Source organism: Mugil cephalus, chromosome 1 (genome assembly GCF_022458985.1).
Source record: "Mugil cephalus isolate CIBA_MC_2020 chromosome 1, CIBA_Mcephalus_1.1, whole genome shotgun sequence".
In the NCBI taxonomy this organism is placed as follows: domain Eukaryota; kingdom Metazoa; phylum Chordata; class Actinopteri; order Mugiliformes; family Mugilidae; genus Mugil; species Mugil cephalus.
The window spans coordinates 47939987-47954510 of record NC_061770.1 but is presented as its reverse complement, the minus strand read 5'-3'; the positions used below and the strand labels follow the sequence as shown (position 1 = coordinate 47954510).

Genomic DNA, 14524 nt, shown 5'->3' with positions numbered 1-14524 from the left:
AATTACATAACTCAGAGGATCACCAAAGTCCCTAGAAGTCATCCTCTGTGCAGCACGCATAGCCGTACAGCATCTTCATAGAGCTACTCACTCTTGACATATTTGGGTCTGGACCAAATTCACCCGACAGAAAGTCTATAACCTCTTGTTTTTTTTTCCACATAGAGACACGAGATGTTTTCAGTGGGGAGTGTTTGCCTTGATGGAACACATTGAAACTAGTTATCAGGAACGTTCCATTCAACTTCACACACTGGTTATATATAGAACTGTTGACGTTTTCACACAAAAGCATCATTTTGAATAATCTGAAAATAATGAGTGACCTCTATAGATGATTATTCACTTAATTGGAATAAAGGCCATAATCCGTGAAGCGAGTCCTAAATGAGCTGGCATCACTTGAGTTTCTCTTTCTACCAGTTGGATATTTTATATTGTTTTATTGGTTAATTCTCCATCTGCTTTTCTAGAGAGACTGACCTTTACGGAATATCATAGGTCAATCTTCCCACAGATGTTATCGAACCGCTTTCTACCTCCGCCCGCTCCCTCCTTTCATCCACCCGTGCCTTTTTCCCTAAACGAATAAACAAACAAATAGCAGCGACTGCCGGGAAAACACGAGGCGTTTTTTTGGTCAAAGGGGCATTAAACATTTATTCGGCGGTGAATCAGATTGGGAGAATTGGTTGGTCCCACGGAGAATTTCTATGACAAAGCAATGCACTCAGTAAACCACAGAGGGCACACAAACAAACGCTCGCTCCCACTCACCGGCAACACGCCCTGCACACCGACATCTCAATGTGCTCTTGTCCGTTCTTGTCTACTGTTACGTCATCTCCGACGACGATAAGAAGCCGCACGACATTAAAATGTGAGCAAAGATGAAGATCTCACAATGAACTGACCAACAAAAGTGATCTTTGAGTAAAATTCTACATTTGTGTTACAATTATTAGCTGCTGGAAAAACGTTGAGTGGACGAAGAAAAATGCTCAACATCCTTGACGTGCGGCGGCCTTCTAGCTCTTATAGCTTAATGGATAAAAACCAAACCATGTACTGTTAACTCAAACACTCATCTCTTCTTTGGAACTATAGGAACACATAAGAAGAAGTGAAAGCAATGTGTTGAAGGGGAAAAAGGCGTTGACGCATGATTTTGCGAGCGAGCGGTTGTGTTTTCCTAAGACACTTGGATCACATCTTTGAGGCCAGACACCATTAGAGGAACTGCAGCTCACGGCACTTCCACGTCAGCTTTCAGTTTCACTCGTTGCGGCGATGGGTTGCTCTTAGACATTGTCCGTGTGTCTATGTGTTTTATTGATTATGTTGTGTCGAAAACTGCAAGCGCTGTTTCTTTAAAGTGCCCTCCCTCAGATCTCACATTCTCCGGGCAATGTGTTGATTTGTCAAAGCGTCGAGCTGGGATTTCTTAACGGTTTGAGAGGGAAGAAAATGCCTGTCAAAGATACACACAAATCTACTTTCTGATGTAAAAGGAGCAGAACTCCCTCAAACAGCCACTGCTAATAATCTGAAATCTCTGTAGGAGTTAGACAAGTGCGACTGGTGGTATCAAGTGAATTCAGACACCCGTAGAAGAGCTTTACACAGTTTGTTCAGTCCACTTTGGAGTAATTATTACTTTCTTAATTAGTACCACACCCAGGTAGAGCTCCTTGTAAGTAGAACGAAACAGCTACTTGGCTTATGTCTTGAACTCTTAAGGCCTTGACACGCCAAACGCACTTCAAATAACTAGCGGTGACAAAGGCCGATTTGCATTTGAACACACAGTGAAGACTACAGTCAACAGCCCGGTAGCATGTATGGTCAGCTAATGCATCACAGATGATAAGTACTGACCAGCAGGTGGCAGTAGTCTGTATTTGACCTTCAAAAAGGCAGCTTGAATCATGCTGATGAGTTGGAGTTCAGTTTTTTATATTTGAATGGTTAAATAAGTTTCGAAATAATCTTGTCTTGGATGTTTCTTGACGGCAATGGTGAACGACATCCAGGAGTCAGTGGTCCGCCTAACCCTAAGCCCAAGCCCAAGTCCGACCCTAACCCTAAGCCCAAGTCCAACCCTAACCCTAAGTCCAACCCTAAGCCCAAGTCCAACCCTAACCCTAAGCCCAAGTCCAACCCTAACCCTAAGCCCAAGCCCAAGTCCGACCCTAACCCTAAGCCCAAGTCCAACCCTAACCCTAAGTCCAACCCTAAGCCCAAGGCCAACCCTAACCCTAAATCCAACCCTAACCCTAAATCCAACCTTAACCCTAATCCCAAGCCCAAGTCCAACCCTAACCCTAAATCCAACCCTAACCCTAAGCCCAACCCTAACCCTAAGCCCAAGTCCAACCCTAACCCTAAGCTTAAGCCTTTCGCCGGATATTAAATGAATAGATAAAGTGATCCCACCGTTATCATGCTATGAGTTTGGAACTCTTCTGGCAGTTGAAAAACAAATTTCGATTCTTGTTGGGAATTAATTAAAATCTTGGCTTAGCTAAACTTCCTGGAAGACAAATTGGTTTGTTGTTCTCTCCATTATACATCGCGGCCTGTAATTATATCCCAGCTGTCGTGGCACAGAAGCAGGTTTGTAATTATTTGTGCACAAAAAAACTAAGCGGCGCTGCCATTTTTTCCATTCTCGCTGTCGTCATCTGCTGATTTCTGTTCCTTGGAGTTCTGCTCAGCCCTCGTCTGTCCTGACAGTGATGTGCGGTGACTGTTGAGGTGTGGGGACAGCCTGTCGAGGAGACGGGGCAGAAGTGAGAACCGGACCTTAGAGGAAGCAATGTTTTGACCTTTACCGTGTGATTCCCCTCATCCGCTATGGTGACTAGGAGTCTGACTGTGAGGGAGTGAAGGCTGGAGCTGTAAATATATCTGCGTGGCTGTCACACAGACGGCTCTACATGAGGGAAGTGCAAGAAAATGAATTAAAACGGCAGCAATGGTCCTGCTTATCTACTGCTTCCATCCTCATTCCATTCTTCCACATATTACTTTGTTCCTAATAGCCTTCTGTTATCGGCTGTTTCTTTTGTTAACAAAGGGTTGATCCTCTGTTCAGTGATGAATGCACGCACAAAGCTTTAATGGAAAGCTTGTGTTTCAGCTTTTGCCGGACTAGGCTGCAGAAATCCCACTGGCACTTGCATCCATTTACTCGAGCAACAATGAATTACCATTTGGCCGTTTGCTGTACATTTATCTCAAGGGAAACTCTGAGTCTGTGCAGCTGTTGCATTTCATGAGTAGCTATCTGCTCTACTGGTTTTGCGCGAGAGTACGTTCAAACTAAACTGATTTACGTTCTCTAGTCCTGGTTCTGCATAGGTCTGAGTCCTAGTTAGGGTCTGTGTGACATCTCATTTGAGGCTTGATTCATCGCGCTCCGCACGTCCGACGGCCATAACCCACAGCCATGATGTGGGATGATGAAGGTCCCAGCGGTGTCATAAACATTTACTGTCTTGTCAGCTTCGTTATTGATCACGCTGTGGGAGGGAAGCGTCACCAAGCAACTGCATCACATGAAGTCCTCGTTATATGAGCCAACTCCCAAGAGCAGTTCCCCTCTAAAATGTGTGTGACGTCTACTTTTTCAGTGGCATTTTAACGTACGTGACGTCACAGCGAGCCAAGTCTCCGTGGTTACGGCCACTGAGTGGCAAAAAGTGACAGTTGAGCGTGGAGATTAGCAGCATTAGTGTGAATCATAGGCTTTAATACCTTCTAAACTGTCAAACTAAATTGTTTGACATTGTGCGATTGACAGTACCAACATATCTGAAAAGCAGTTACAAATATATTTTTTTACAGAAAGTCAAAGAAATGAGAAGTAAATAAATCGCTGCATTACGAAGAAACAACTGGAATCCAGGAACCGAAACCTGGTGTTGGTTGAACTTGAACACATTTCTGATTTACAAGTTGATCTGTTTTGGTTTGCTATTTTCTATTACGTGCGTAAAACAAGATGCCGATTTTGAAATGCAACAGAGCAAGTTTCCCTGCTCTTTCTTCTTTTCTTTGTCATTGTTTGCTTGTGTAATTTCCACTCAGACTGACGGCCCTCTCACCTCCCCCTTCATCCCCCCGTCCGTTTCCCTCCCCCTGGCTCACCTCAGGTGCTTCAGTCCCATCTTAAATCGACCTCTGGCACCGGGCCTCCGCTTTCGCCTCTCCACCTTGATTCATTCCACTCAGATCCGGCAGGTGTAAGCAGAAGCTGCACTTAGCTGGCATTTCAATCAGAGAGAGAGAAAAAAAAAAAAAAAAAGATTTGTTTTTATTCATAGATTTAGCCTCTCCTCTATACTTTGATCTGGAAAGCCTTGGGATTGAGGAGAAAAGCTCGGTCTCGGCGTCGCAGAGCTTTTCCAGCGGTTGCGCCGGCCCGCTCGTCCATTTATTTCGGCGTTTGGGATGCGGGCACTTAGGAAAAGATGAAAGGCGTGAGTGGGGCTGAATTTGGTGGAAGGCTCGGGTGAAATTAGAGGGAGGGGAGGGAAGGAGTGCGGAGACGCTTGTTTGGACGAGGAGGCGCGATTGTCCCGTCCTCTGGCTGCCTTTAATCTTTAGTCGTCGGCAGAGGAGCGCGTGTTCTCTGTGGATGTCGTCATCGCGTGGCCTCCGTCCTGTCTGGACTATTGATCCATGCATGAGCACTCAATGTTTTTTGTGTGTTTTCTTCACACTCACCCAAATCACGTAGAATAAATTGAGCTTTGTTTTATTGGTTTTTATTTGGGCCTCTACGGTTATATTATTATCACCTCTTAAGTAATAGGTCAAGATGTATTTTGCTCTCTGCTCTTTAAATTTCCTGGAAAAAAGTACCCTTATCTTTTTTTTCCCTATTTCCAGACAGTTAGTGTCAGACAGTTCATCATTTTCTCAACACACAGCGTCAGCCTCTGTCGTTGCCACATCTCCCTCAGTTCTCTCCCCTCAATTTTCGTGTCTCGTTCTCCCTCCCTCTCTCGTCTGTCTTTTTGTCCGCCTTCGTGTCGTTCCCTCCTCCCCACATTCATGCCTGCTCTTCTTTTTTTTGTGTTTGTCATTTATTTTTCTCCCCGTTCTCTCTGCCTTTGTAAGCCTGTCTGCCTTCCCCAGTCCCCCCCGTATTGTAGCTCTTTGACGTTATGCGCTATCTCTGTCTCGTCTTTCTTTTCTTTCTTCTTGATTGCCCTCATACTGTCTCCTGTAGTGGTTTACTTTGTGTCTCTTAATCCCCAGAGATGACTTATTGAACAGACTGACCCTTGGTGGCACTGCTGTTGTTTGGGTGTAGATTCCTCCCGAACCTTTTTAGTTTTCACATCTTCTATCACGGCCAAGTTGTCCAGACCTTTCAATGGAAGACCTCCAGTGTAGTTTTTGGACATATTGGCCTGTGCTTACATAAGTGCTGGCTTCCGTTGGAAAAAAAAGGACACACTTGATTTTTTCTTTTTTTTTCTTTACAAAAATAGCAAACCATTTTCAGTCCCATCGAGAGCTGGATTGGATCTTTTTTTTTTTAACAGCTTGTCTCCAGATAAAACGCAGAGATGCTCTAAATGCCGCTTTAACGTCACTTTTGATCTTGCATTTGACAGCCCTCTTGAGAGGGTGGAATTGGAGATGAGTCACAAGCCAGGTTTTAGCCCAAAATAGATCCCTTTGTCCAAAATGCCTCATGAAGTTACTTGCGTGAAATTTTCATCAAAATATTGTTTGACTGAACTGAAAAAAGCCTGCCTCCTACACAACATCTACGCTAAGTTTTCCCTCTTTTCTACATTGCAGTGATTCCAGTAAACATAACTGTTGTTGAACAGCTCCAACCAGTGTACACTCTAACAGCGACGATGGTCCCTCATGTGGGCTTTGACAAAAGCTCTGCATAGATCCAACACAGCAGCAGAAATCTAGGTTTAAAGGTTTCAACACATCAATGACATAGTGCGCCAGTGTAACAGTTTAGGGGCGTCTGGTGGCTCAGGTGGTAGAGCAAGTTGACCGCTGATCACAGGGTTGACGATTTGATCTAGAACCACTCCACATAAAGTGTCCTCCTTGTCCGACATCACTCCTGATGGCAGGCGGGCGCCTTACTAGATAGATCTACTGCCATCATAGCACGTACATGAGCGATTGTCCAGACCACCATCGGTTTACCAATGTTTTCATAGTTTTTCTTACTTCGGTTGTTCCCCGAGATGCCGTAACCTACGCATGTATCCTACGTCGGGGTCAGCCATTTATACTTGTGCGCTTGTCAGTCAGCTAAACACTAGTCGGTGCTGTGTCCTTTTTGCCAGTCGAGTTACTGTTTCTTTTTACCTCCTGCTCACTTCCAACAATGGCGACTGAAACCTTTGCCGAAATTTTGCCGAAGAGGAGTCGAACAAATGCTGGCACCTTCACACCTCCTCGGTCAATCTTCCTTCAGTGTGGTTCATCTTTATTGATCCAGAACAATCAATTTGAAAATTGTGGAGATGGAGAAGCAGTCAGAAATACTAAAGCGAAAACACGCTACTAGCAAGTGGACCAATCACAGCTCTTGTAGTCAGTGTCGTTGCAACATGTTCTTACATGGCCATGGTCTACACAGGGTCTACTGTGGGTTTGTGGAACGTCTGTATTGGGTCTAGGCTCTTACTGGTTCATTTACAGGTCGGTTTCTGAAGCCTGCAATCTACTGTTAAACAGTTTAGACATTTTATGTTATATTATGTTCTTTCATCTTATCTGTTTTGTTTTGTTATAGAGCCAAAGATTTAATGGTCTCCTAAATGTGATAATGTAGTTCTGTGTAAGTAACATCTGTCTAAAGATCGTGATCATTCCAAACATTAATTTAGAGTAGAATTGTTTGTGTTTGTTTGAATTAAAAGTTGAGTTTGTCATCCATTTATCACTTTCCAGCCAGAACTAATGTTCATCTCAGTAGAAGTTGAGAAAAAACGAGTGCAAATCTTCGTTGATTAGTGGACGAGGACCACCCACAATGTGAAGGGAACAAATACCACTCTCATGAACTCACTGATCGTTCTATTTTTTTGTTCGTTTTTCTGTAAAGGATTAGGCACCATGAAGGCAGTGGGTGTTGAAACTAATTTTACTTTCCCTCTGTGTGTTTCCTACAGGCTCTTCAACCTGACCCTGAAGAAGCTGATCATGCTGAAGGAGCTGGATAAAGACCTCACTTCAGTGGTGATTGCCGTCAAACTGCAGGTATGAGACATTACCAACTAAGACGTTTCCATTTCTTCACAAAAACACACTTCTAGAAATATAGCCCAGCATTATGTGGAATAATGGAATTTAAATCTAAAAATGTCTGAACATAGAAGTATTATTAGATAACAGTAGCAAATTAGGCCACACCCCCATTTGGGTGAAAACAAAGCACTAGTGTTGAATACAAATCCCCCAGTAGTCAGTGTTTATTTTGTGTTGCTGACATTCATCCGCTGAAAAGTGGGCGAAATGGCTAATGTTAATCAGACAGGCACATATATAATGTCGTTGCCGAGCGATGATTGGCGACGTTAAATAGAAAAATAAAAAAAATAAAATAAAAATAGGGCCTAGCCTAGTGACAGAGAAATGTGTGAACAAGCCCACACAATGGCCAGAGATGTCACACCCAGACATTTTCTCTGTTACCTCATTGACTCTCTGGGTAATATATTATATCAGTCATCAATTCATAATCATTCCATTCCATATTAAATGAATGAATCATGACATGAATACGGCATGATGCTTAGCCAATGTTAAACCTTTTGTTAAAAAAAATGTTTTACATTAACACAACTCTGCTCTGTTGTTACCTACTGTCATTTCAGTTCAGCATCAACATCCACTACTTTGACTTCATAGTGTGAATTTGAAATTTTTTAACATTAACTCACAACTCTGACGACTGACATTAGCTAACGTTAGCATCATCATGATTAAGTGTTTGCCACACATACGCATATCGACTATCAGAGTCCCCAGGCTTTCCATCTCTGTCCACCCATTTTATGGCCTGAAGCCACATTTATTCATGTATGGAGGCAGAGAAAATCTCAGAGTTCTATCTATTAAATATTTTGAACAACAACGCACAATACAGCAACTTCTCCTTTGTTTTCACCCATGAGGGGGCGTGGCCTTCTCAGTGACGTGGGGTCACTCTCTCCCATTAAAAGCTTTGGGTCGTTATATTATTGCAGTGACACAATTAAAACATCGATTTGGTTTCGATTAGTCTTTACTGAACAAAGTGTCCTAAGTAAATCCCCACTAGTGATTTTTTTTTTTTTTTTTTGAGTCAGCTTTAAATCAGCAGTTTTTTCTTTCGTTTTCATCAGCACTATTAAAAGACTTGACCTGTCCTTTCATTGAGTGAACAAGAAGAGAAGCAGATTCTGAAATGGTGCTGAATAAAGCAAACTAAGGAGCACTGATTCCTTTTCCTGTTCGTTTTCTGTAAACTTGTGTGTTGTTTTGTGCGAGTCGTGTTATTGGCTCTGGATGCACTTATTCTTTGTGTTTGAGCCAGAACACTTTCTGAAACTCCTCTGAAACTGGGACGCACACTTACTAAAAGTTAGGCGATGGTTACTAAAATCATTACATCTCAACGAATAAAAAACTAAACTAAAAGAATAATAATAACTAACTCACAGCCAACCTGCTTATGTGTTTATATCGTACAGCGTTAAACGCACAATGTCAGTCGTTTTAAGAATATGAGTGATACTGTGGATTTGACATGTTCAATTAGTTGGAACGAGCTTTCAGAAACATTAAATAATTTAGGCCTTCCAGTCTCCATTAGTTTGGGGAAAGACAACGTTGTGAGTGAGTCCCGCTTCCACAGAGTACTATGAATTAATCCTGTAAAGATTTTTTTTTTTTCCTGACCTGGAGTTAGATTTGTTTTTCTGTCTAGATTCCTCTTCAATGTTGTGGCTGGACTCCCGGTTTCTGCTCATTGGCTCCTTCCTCCTCTTGATTAATCTTTGTCTGGTTTTCTATCTAAGCAAACCGTTACAGCCCCTTTAAGCCGTTTTAATTCTTTTTCCATGCCGCTGCCGCTGCCACTTGCTAAATCTCCCCTCCCTGCCCTCTCTCATCAGTCGATTTCCTCTCCTTCGCCTCCTCCTTTCTCAGCTTCCCCCGCTCACCGTGTGAGGTTGATGAGAGTTCATTGTTTTGACTTAGCTGGGGGAGAGGCAGAGCACGCACCAATATGACCTCTCCATATTTTATTTGCTTTCTTGTTCTGCTCTCACGATTTTTTTTTTTCCCTGTTGTCTCCTCAGGGCTCCAAGCGAATCCTGCGCTCCAACGAGATCCTCCTGTCCTCTGCAGGACTGACGGAGACCGACCTACAGCTCACCTTCTCCCTGCAGGTACAATCAAACCTTCAACTGAAAAAATGACTTTTCTATTGTAGCTTAGCTAAAAGCTACAATAGATAGCTAAAATTACCTCCTTGTTTCTTTTCTTTCTCAAATACACATAGAACAAACAGGAACAGTACAGTAGTGAGACCTTCCTTTTCATATAACTTATCATCCCACGTACTCACGTCTCATCAGTTTTTACAGTAACACAAATCTGTGGCAATTACGTTATAAATCTGGCAACAGAGACCCAAGGAAATGAAATTAATTCATCAAGTAATTGATTATAAAGCAAAAGTTGTGGCCTCTTATGGCCTCTTATGACTCATTACAAGAATGTTTGCACCAGATATCACAGATACTTCACTAAAAAGAGACCACCAGAGTTTATCGGGGTTCATCCTCTGGAAACCATGAATGTCTGTAGAAACGTTTGTGTCCTCCAGTAAATTCATAACCATTGACATAAAACTGAAGTCAAATAAATTTTGACCTAAAGGTGTCTCTGGATAAAAGAAGAGAGCCCCCTGATAGTGTGAATGATTGCACCAAACACCACAGCGATTTATCGGGTACTTACTCCAGAGATACTCGAGAGATTAAGTCGGAACCTCCTGCCTACTATATGTGATCTATATTAAACTTGGCCTATTTATTTTTTATAAATACACATTATTATCATTTTGCATTCAGTATTAAGCTATCCCTTATCCCTTCACTAAAATATGTTGGGTTCATGTTAATGTGTATTTAAAGAGATTTGTGTGGGGAAAATTAAAAAAATATATAAAAAAAATGTCTAATCAACCAAAGATTTTGCAGTACCTTTGCAGATCCTGTAGGGGCAGCAGACCCCCTGTTGAAGACCTATGGTTTAGAGCCATCGCTCAAAAACACCATCTTCTACCTCACTGTACCAATTTATAAAGTAGATATTCATGTAGATGCTAATCTGACTAAATTGTGGTCCATCAGAGTCAAGGTGAAACTATTTTCAAGAAGCACATACAAAAAAACAAGTGTTTTTCCAGCTAGACTTTTCTATTATATACTCTATACGGTATAAACATTATTAAATGTATATAGTGAACAAGCTGCATGTATTGACGCCACCTACACTGACTAATGTTCACTCCCTCTGTGCATCCAGGGTCAGTGTAAAACCCAGCGGGGCCTATTCTGCTCTAAATCACCTCCTCCGATTTCCACTATTCTAAATGCTGCTGAAAGGTCAGGGAGTTTCTCTCTCTGGATCCCGGCGAGTGCAGCGAGCCAGACATTATACATTATACATCGAACTCTCCTGAGCAGCAGCACTGCGGAGAGGAAGCCTATTAAAATCAAGGAGTCGTTTTATGGCTTTGAACATTGTTTCAGGAGTGCGTGTGCTATTCCATTTATAGTGCAGCCGGTGAGCTTCTTAATGACGGGTTATGTCATAGTTCAGATGTGACTAAGTGGTTCGACACACGGGGACGCCGAAGACGAGTCGGCGGGTGTGAGGTCCTTACGCAACGCGCAGTTTATATCCGTCTAATTATCCCGGCCTGAGAGACAAATGTCATTACTTTATCAGTCTGGCAACTCAATCAGCCGGCGCATGTGTTTGCTGATGCGTGTGTTTGTACCTGCAGTACCCGCACTTCTTGAAGAGGGACGCCAACAAGCTTCAGATCATGCTGCAGCGGCGGAAGAGATACAAGAACCGGACCATCCTGGGCTACAAGACCCTGGCGCTGGGGCTCATCAACATGGCCGAGGTATTGCTAGTTGGAACTTCTCGAGAATGACAATGCAGAAACTTTCAGCCGTTTCCCACATTTTCCAAGATGCCCAGAAACTCTAGAGAACACAACGCGGTTTACATGTTATCTTATAGAGACGTACATCTCAGCAAAGTCAGCTTGACCCTCATGTTCAGAGAGACCATTAAATCAGAGATATCCTCCTTCCTGCGCCGTCCCAGGAGAAGCACTTATCTCTTAGCTCTCAGATGCGTAAATCAGAAGAAGAGAAGCCCACAGACGTAAGTGAAGTTACAGTTGGCTTCATTAGCAGACAAAGTTTAAAGGACTATCTCCTTTTTTTAGATCCCGAGCAGACCCATCTCCAGCTTTTAGATAAAGGGAAAAATGTATGTTTAGTGTAACTTTATATCTTTCTGTGTCCTCTATATGCACCTCTGAGGTTTACTGCAATAAAATACTCTGATAAATCACTTTTACTTCAGGATTTCCCCCACGTTTAGCTAAAATTGAGCAGACCTTAAAAATTAATGTTCTGGTTATTGTATTATGATGCAGATTTTGGAAAATACTAATTGCAGATCATGTATGTTAACCCTATTTTCCTTTTTAATTTAAAGTTTTTAGTCAGTAAAACGTTGAATTATACAACAGTTAAAAAAAAACAAACATCATTTTGACAGCCATTATTCACAGTATTATTAATGAAATAATTAATTAAGCAAATAACTAGGATAATTATTTAATAATGAAAATAACTGTCAGCTGCAGTCCTGATTGAAGAGATGTTTGAACCTTTAGTATGTAAGATGATTTACCTTAGTTCTCCATTTTGCTGCAGAAAATATGACACTTGGTGAAGGCATAAATATTGAGTAAAACCAGTCTAGAGTTTGTGAGTTTGGACCATAGACGACGGAACAAGTGTAGCCAAAGCAAGTAGAGCTCCCCCTGGTGACTGGCTGCAGTATAGGTCATAAGCTCCACCCGCTTCATGTTAGTGGATGGGCCAAACTAAAACACTAAAATACACGACAACTACATTTTTTTTTTCATCTGTCATTGAATTTCTCTCATTTTAGGTAGTTAATGTAATGTTGATAATATAAGTTTAGTTTTAGTTAGTCGTTTGACGCTATAGAAACCGGATGCAACATAATGGCAACCACCAGTTACTACTCCATAAAGCGAGAGTTGTAAAAACAAAAAACTAATTAAAAACAAGCACGGTGTATAATTTAACAATTCCTTGTAACTGGTGGAGGTAGAGCCGAGCGCAGCGGTAATTAAACAACAATCCTAGTGAGTCTGGCGGAAGTGTGGCTAGCAAGACGCCGCCATGGCCGATTCAAGGAAGTGGCATATTTATGGTTGGTACGCCATTGGTAGACCACGAGTATAGTGTAGCTCCGCCTTATCCCAATGGGACATAGACCTTTCCAGAAATATAACTCTGTTGTCAAAGGAACTGCAAAGACTGGGGCAGCTCTACATCTCTCTGTGGCCGTGGTTTTCTTTGCAACTCACTCAAGCTTCACTGCAGCATATGGACGTTAGGCTGGATGTTTAAGGGGACGCCGAGTCAGCAGAGTCTCCCCCTCCTCAGCCAGACAAACGTCCCCACTGATCTGAGCTGCTGACCCTACAAATACCCGGTCACAGACTCATTTCCCTAAACATGCGGCTCCTGCGCTCCAGTCTTTGTGCTGCTTCGCAAAGTGTCCTCTACCTTAATATCTACCAGATGCATTCGTGCTTATCCATCCCTTCCCAGCGAAAACTTTTATTTAACACTAACCTTCATTTAACCTTCGTCTCAACTCAATTCAGGGGAGTGCACTTTAAAATCAGCCGTTGGATTTTGATTCCGGGCCCAGTGTTCTCTTCCAGGGCGGCATAAATGTCACCGTAAATCAGACGTCAAATTAAATTTGAGCCTCTTCTGCCAAAACCTCTGCACGGTCTGTGCCTCTTGCAATAAAAAAACCTGTTTTAAAAGGGGCTGTGATTTACGGCTCATGTCTGCACCTCTGTGAGCATGTGCGGATGTTCCCGGTCTTTATGAATGGTGGCGTTCACAGTCTGTCAGGATTATTAAGAGCCTAAAACACCTTCGACGAACTGGCTCACTGAGCTAAAAGGACACAGTTTTCTGTGGCTTAATCAAGAAAAAAGGTTTGGTTTCCAGGATGTATAGTTAACTCTTATCAGAGTTACTAACACAAATAAAAGAGGCGAATACGCTGATATAGTTCATACAAACCAAGTCAAACTTCCAGTCTGATAAGAATGATTCTTTATCTAAAACTGCCCGTCTAAGGCTGGTGCAAAACGAAGTCAAGTATTATTCATGAAGCAAAAAGAAGTTGTTGACTGCCAAGCACTTTACAAAGGGCAAAGGACACAAATTCAGATTCTTACACATGAACGGTTGGAGCTCATTTCCCCTCAGAGGCTCGGAGAAAGTCCTTGCACGAATAACTCTGGTGGCATATTCTACCTACAGTTCCTCATATGTCAGAAGGATAATACGCTGCAGGGGACGCATGCGATCCCGCCGACTCACGAAGAAATGTCATTCTGACGGCGCCGCGCTTCTTTAGTACGACAGGTGGTCTTCACTGACCCAGCAAGTAGGAGGACGAGGTTGAGCCGATGAACCTGGTCAGAGATGACAGAATGTGTTTCCTACAAGGTGGATCAGCCACAACATTAAGACAGGGAAAGTAACTACACAATACAATTCAGTGTTCTGCTGGAAAGCTTTTGGACCTGGTATTCATTCATGTGGATGTCACTTAGATATGTAGGACCCACCTAGACCAGACCAGACACCCCCAACCCATAGTAATGACACTATTTGATGGCAGCATCCATCTCCAGCAGGATGCAGCCTGACACAGACGTACACACACAAAAACACTTTAGGAACAACTCAAAAAAAACATGGAAAACAGCACAAGATGTTGACCTGGCCTCCAAATTCACTAGATCCAAACTGAAAGTGTCTGTGGGATGATCCACAGAGACCCCTCCCCTCAACCCATAGGACCAAAACACCCCCATTAACAACATTGTTATACCAGACACCACAGGACACCCTCAGAAGTGTTCATTCATGTTCATGTTCATGTTCATTCTCTTGATGAGACACGACTATTCTGGAGACACAAGGGAGACCTGCACTATATTAGGAAGGTGGTCATAATGTTATGCCTGATTTCTGTAGAAACCATTTAAGATCTACAAAGGTTTTATTTCAGCTATCTCTTGCCTGTTTATGACCAGGGTACTTGCATCATTTTTTTTTTTTTTTTTTTTATGTGGATGGGCTGTTACTTTAATCACCTCGCAATC

The 14524-nt window shown here is 42.5% G+C and overlaps 1 protein-coding gene across 4 annotated transcripts in view; it reads left to right on the top strand.

Moving 5' to 3' along the window:
- Window positions 1-14524, top strand: part of LOC125006736 (phosphofurin acidic cluster sorting protein 1) — a 65043-nt gene that overhangs the window by 31378 nt on the left and 19141 nt on the right. For all 4 annotated transcript variants that reach the window (XM_047583069.1, XM_047583087.1, XM_047583060.1 and 1 more), the window contains exons 2-4: window positions 7167-7254; window positions 9339-9428; window positions 11057-11182. In XM_047583069.1, coding sequence (XP_047439025.1) covers window positions 7167-7254; window positions 9339-9428; window positions 11057-11182 — 304 coding nt within the window. The remainder of the gene's footprint in view (window positions 1-7166; window positions 7255-9338; window positions 9429-11056; window positions 11183-14524) is intronic.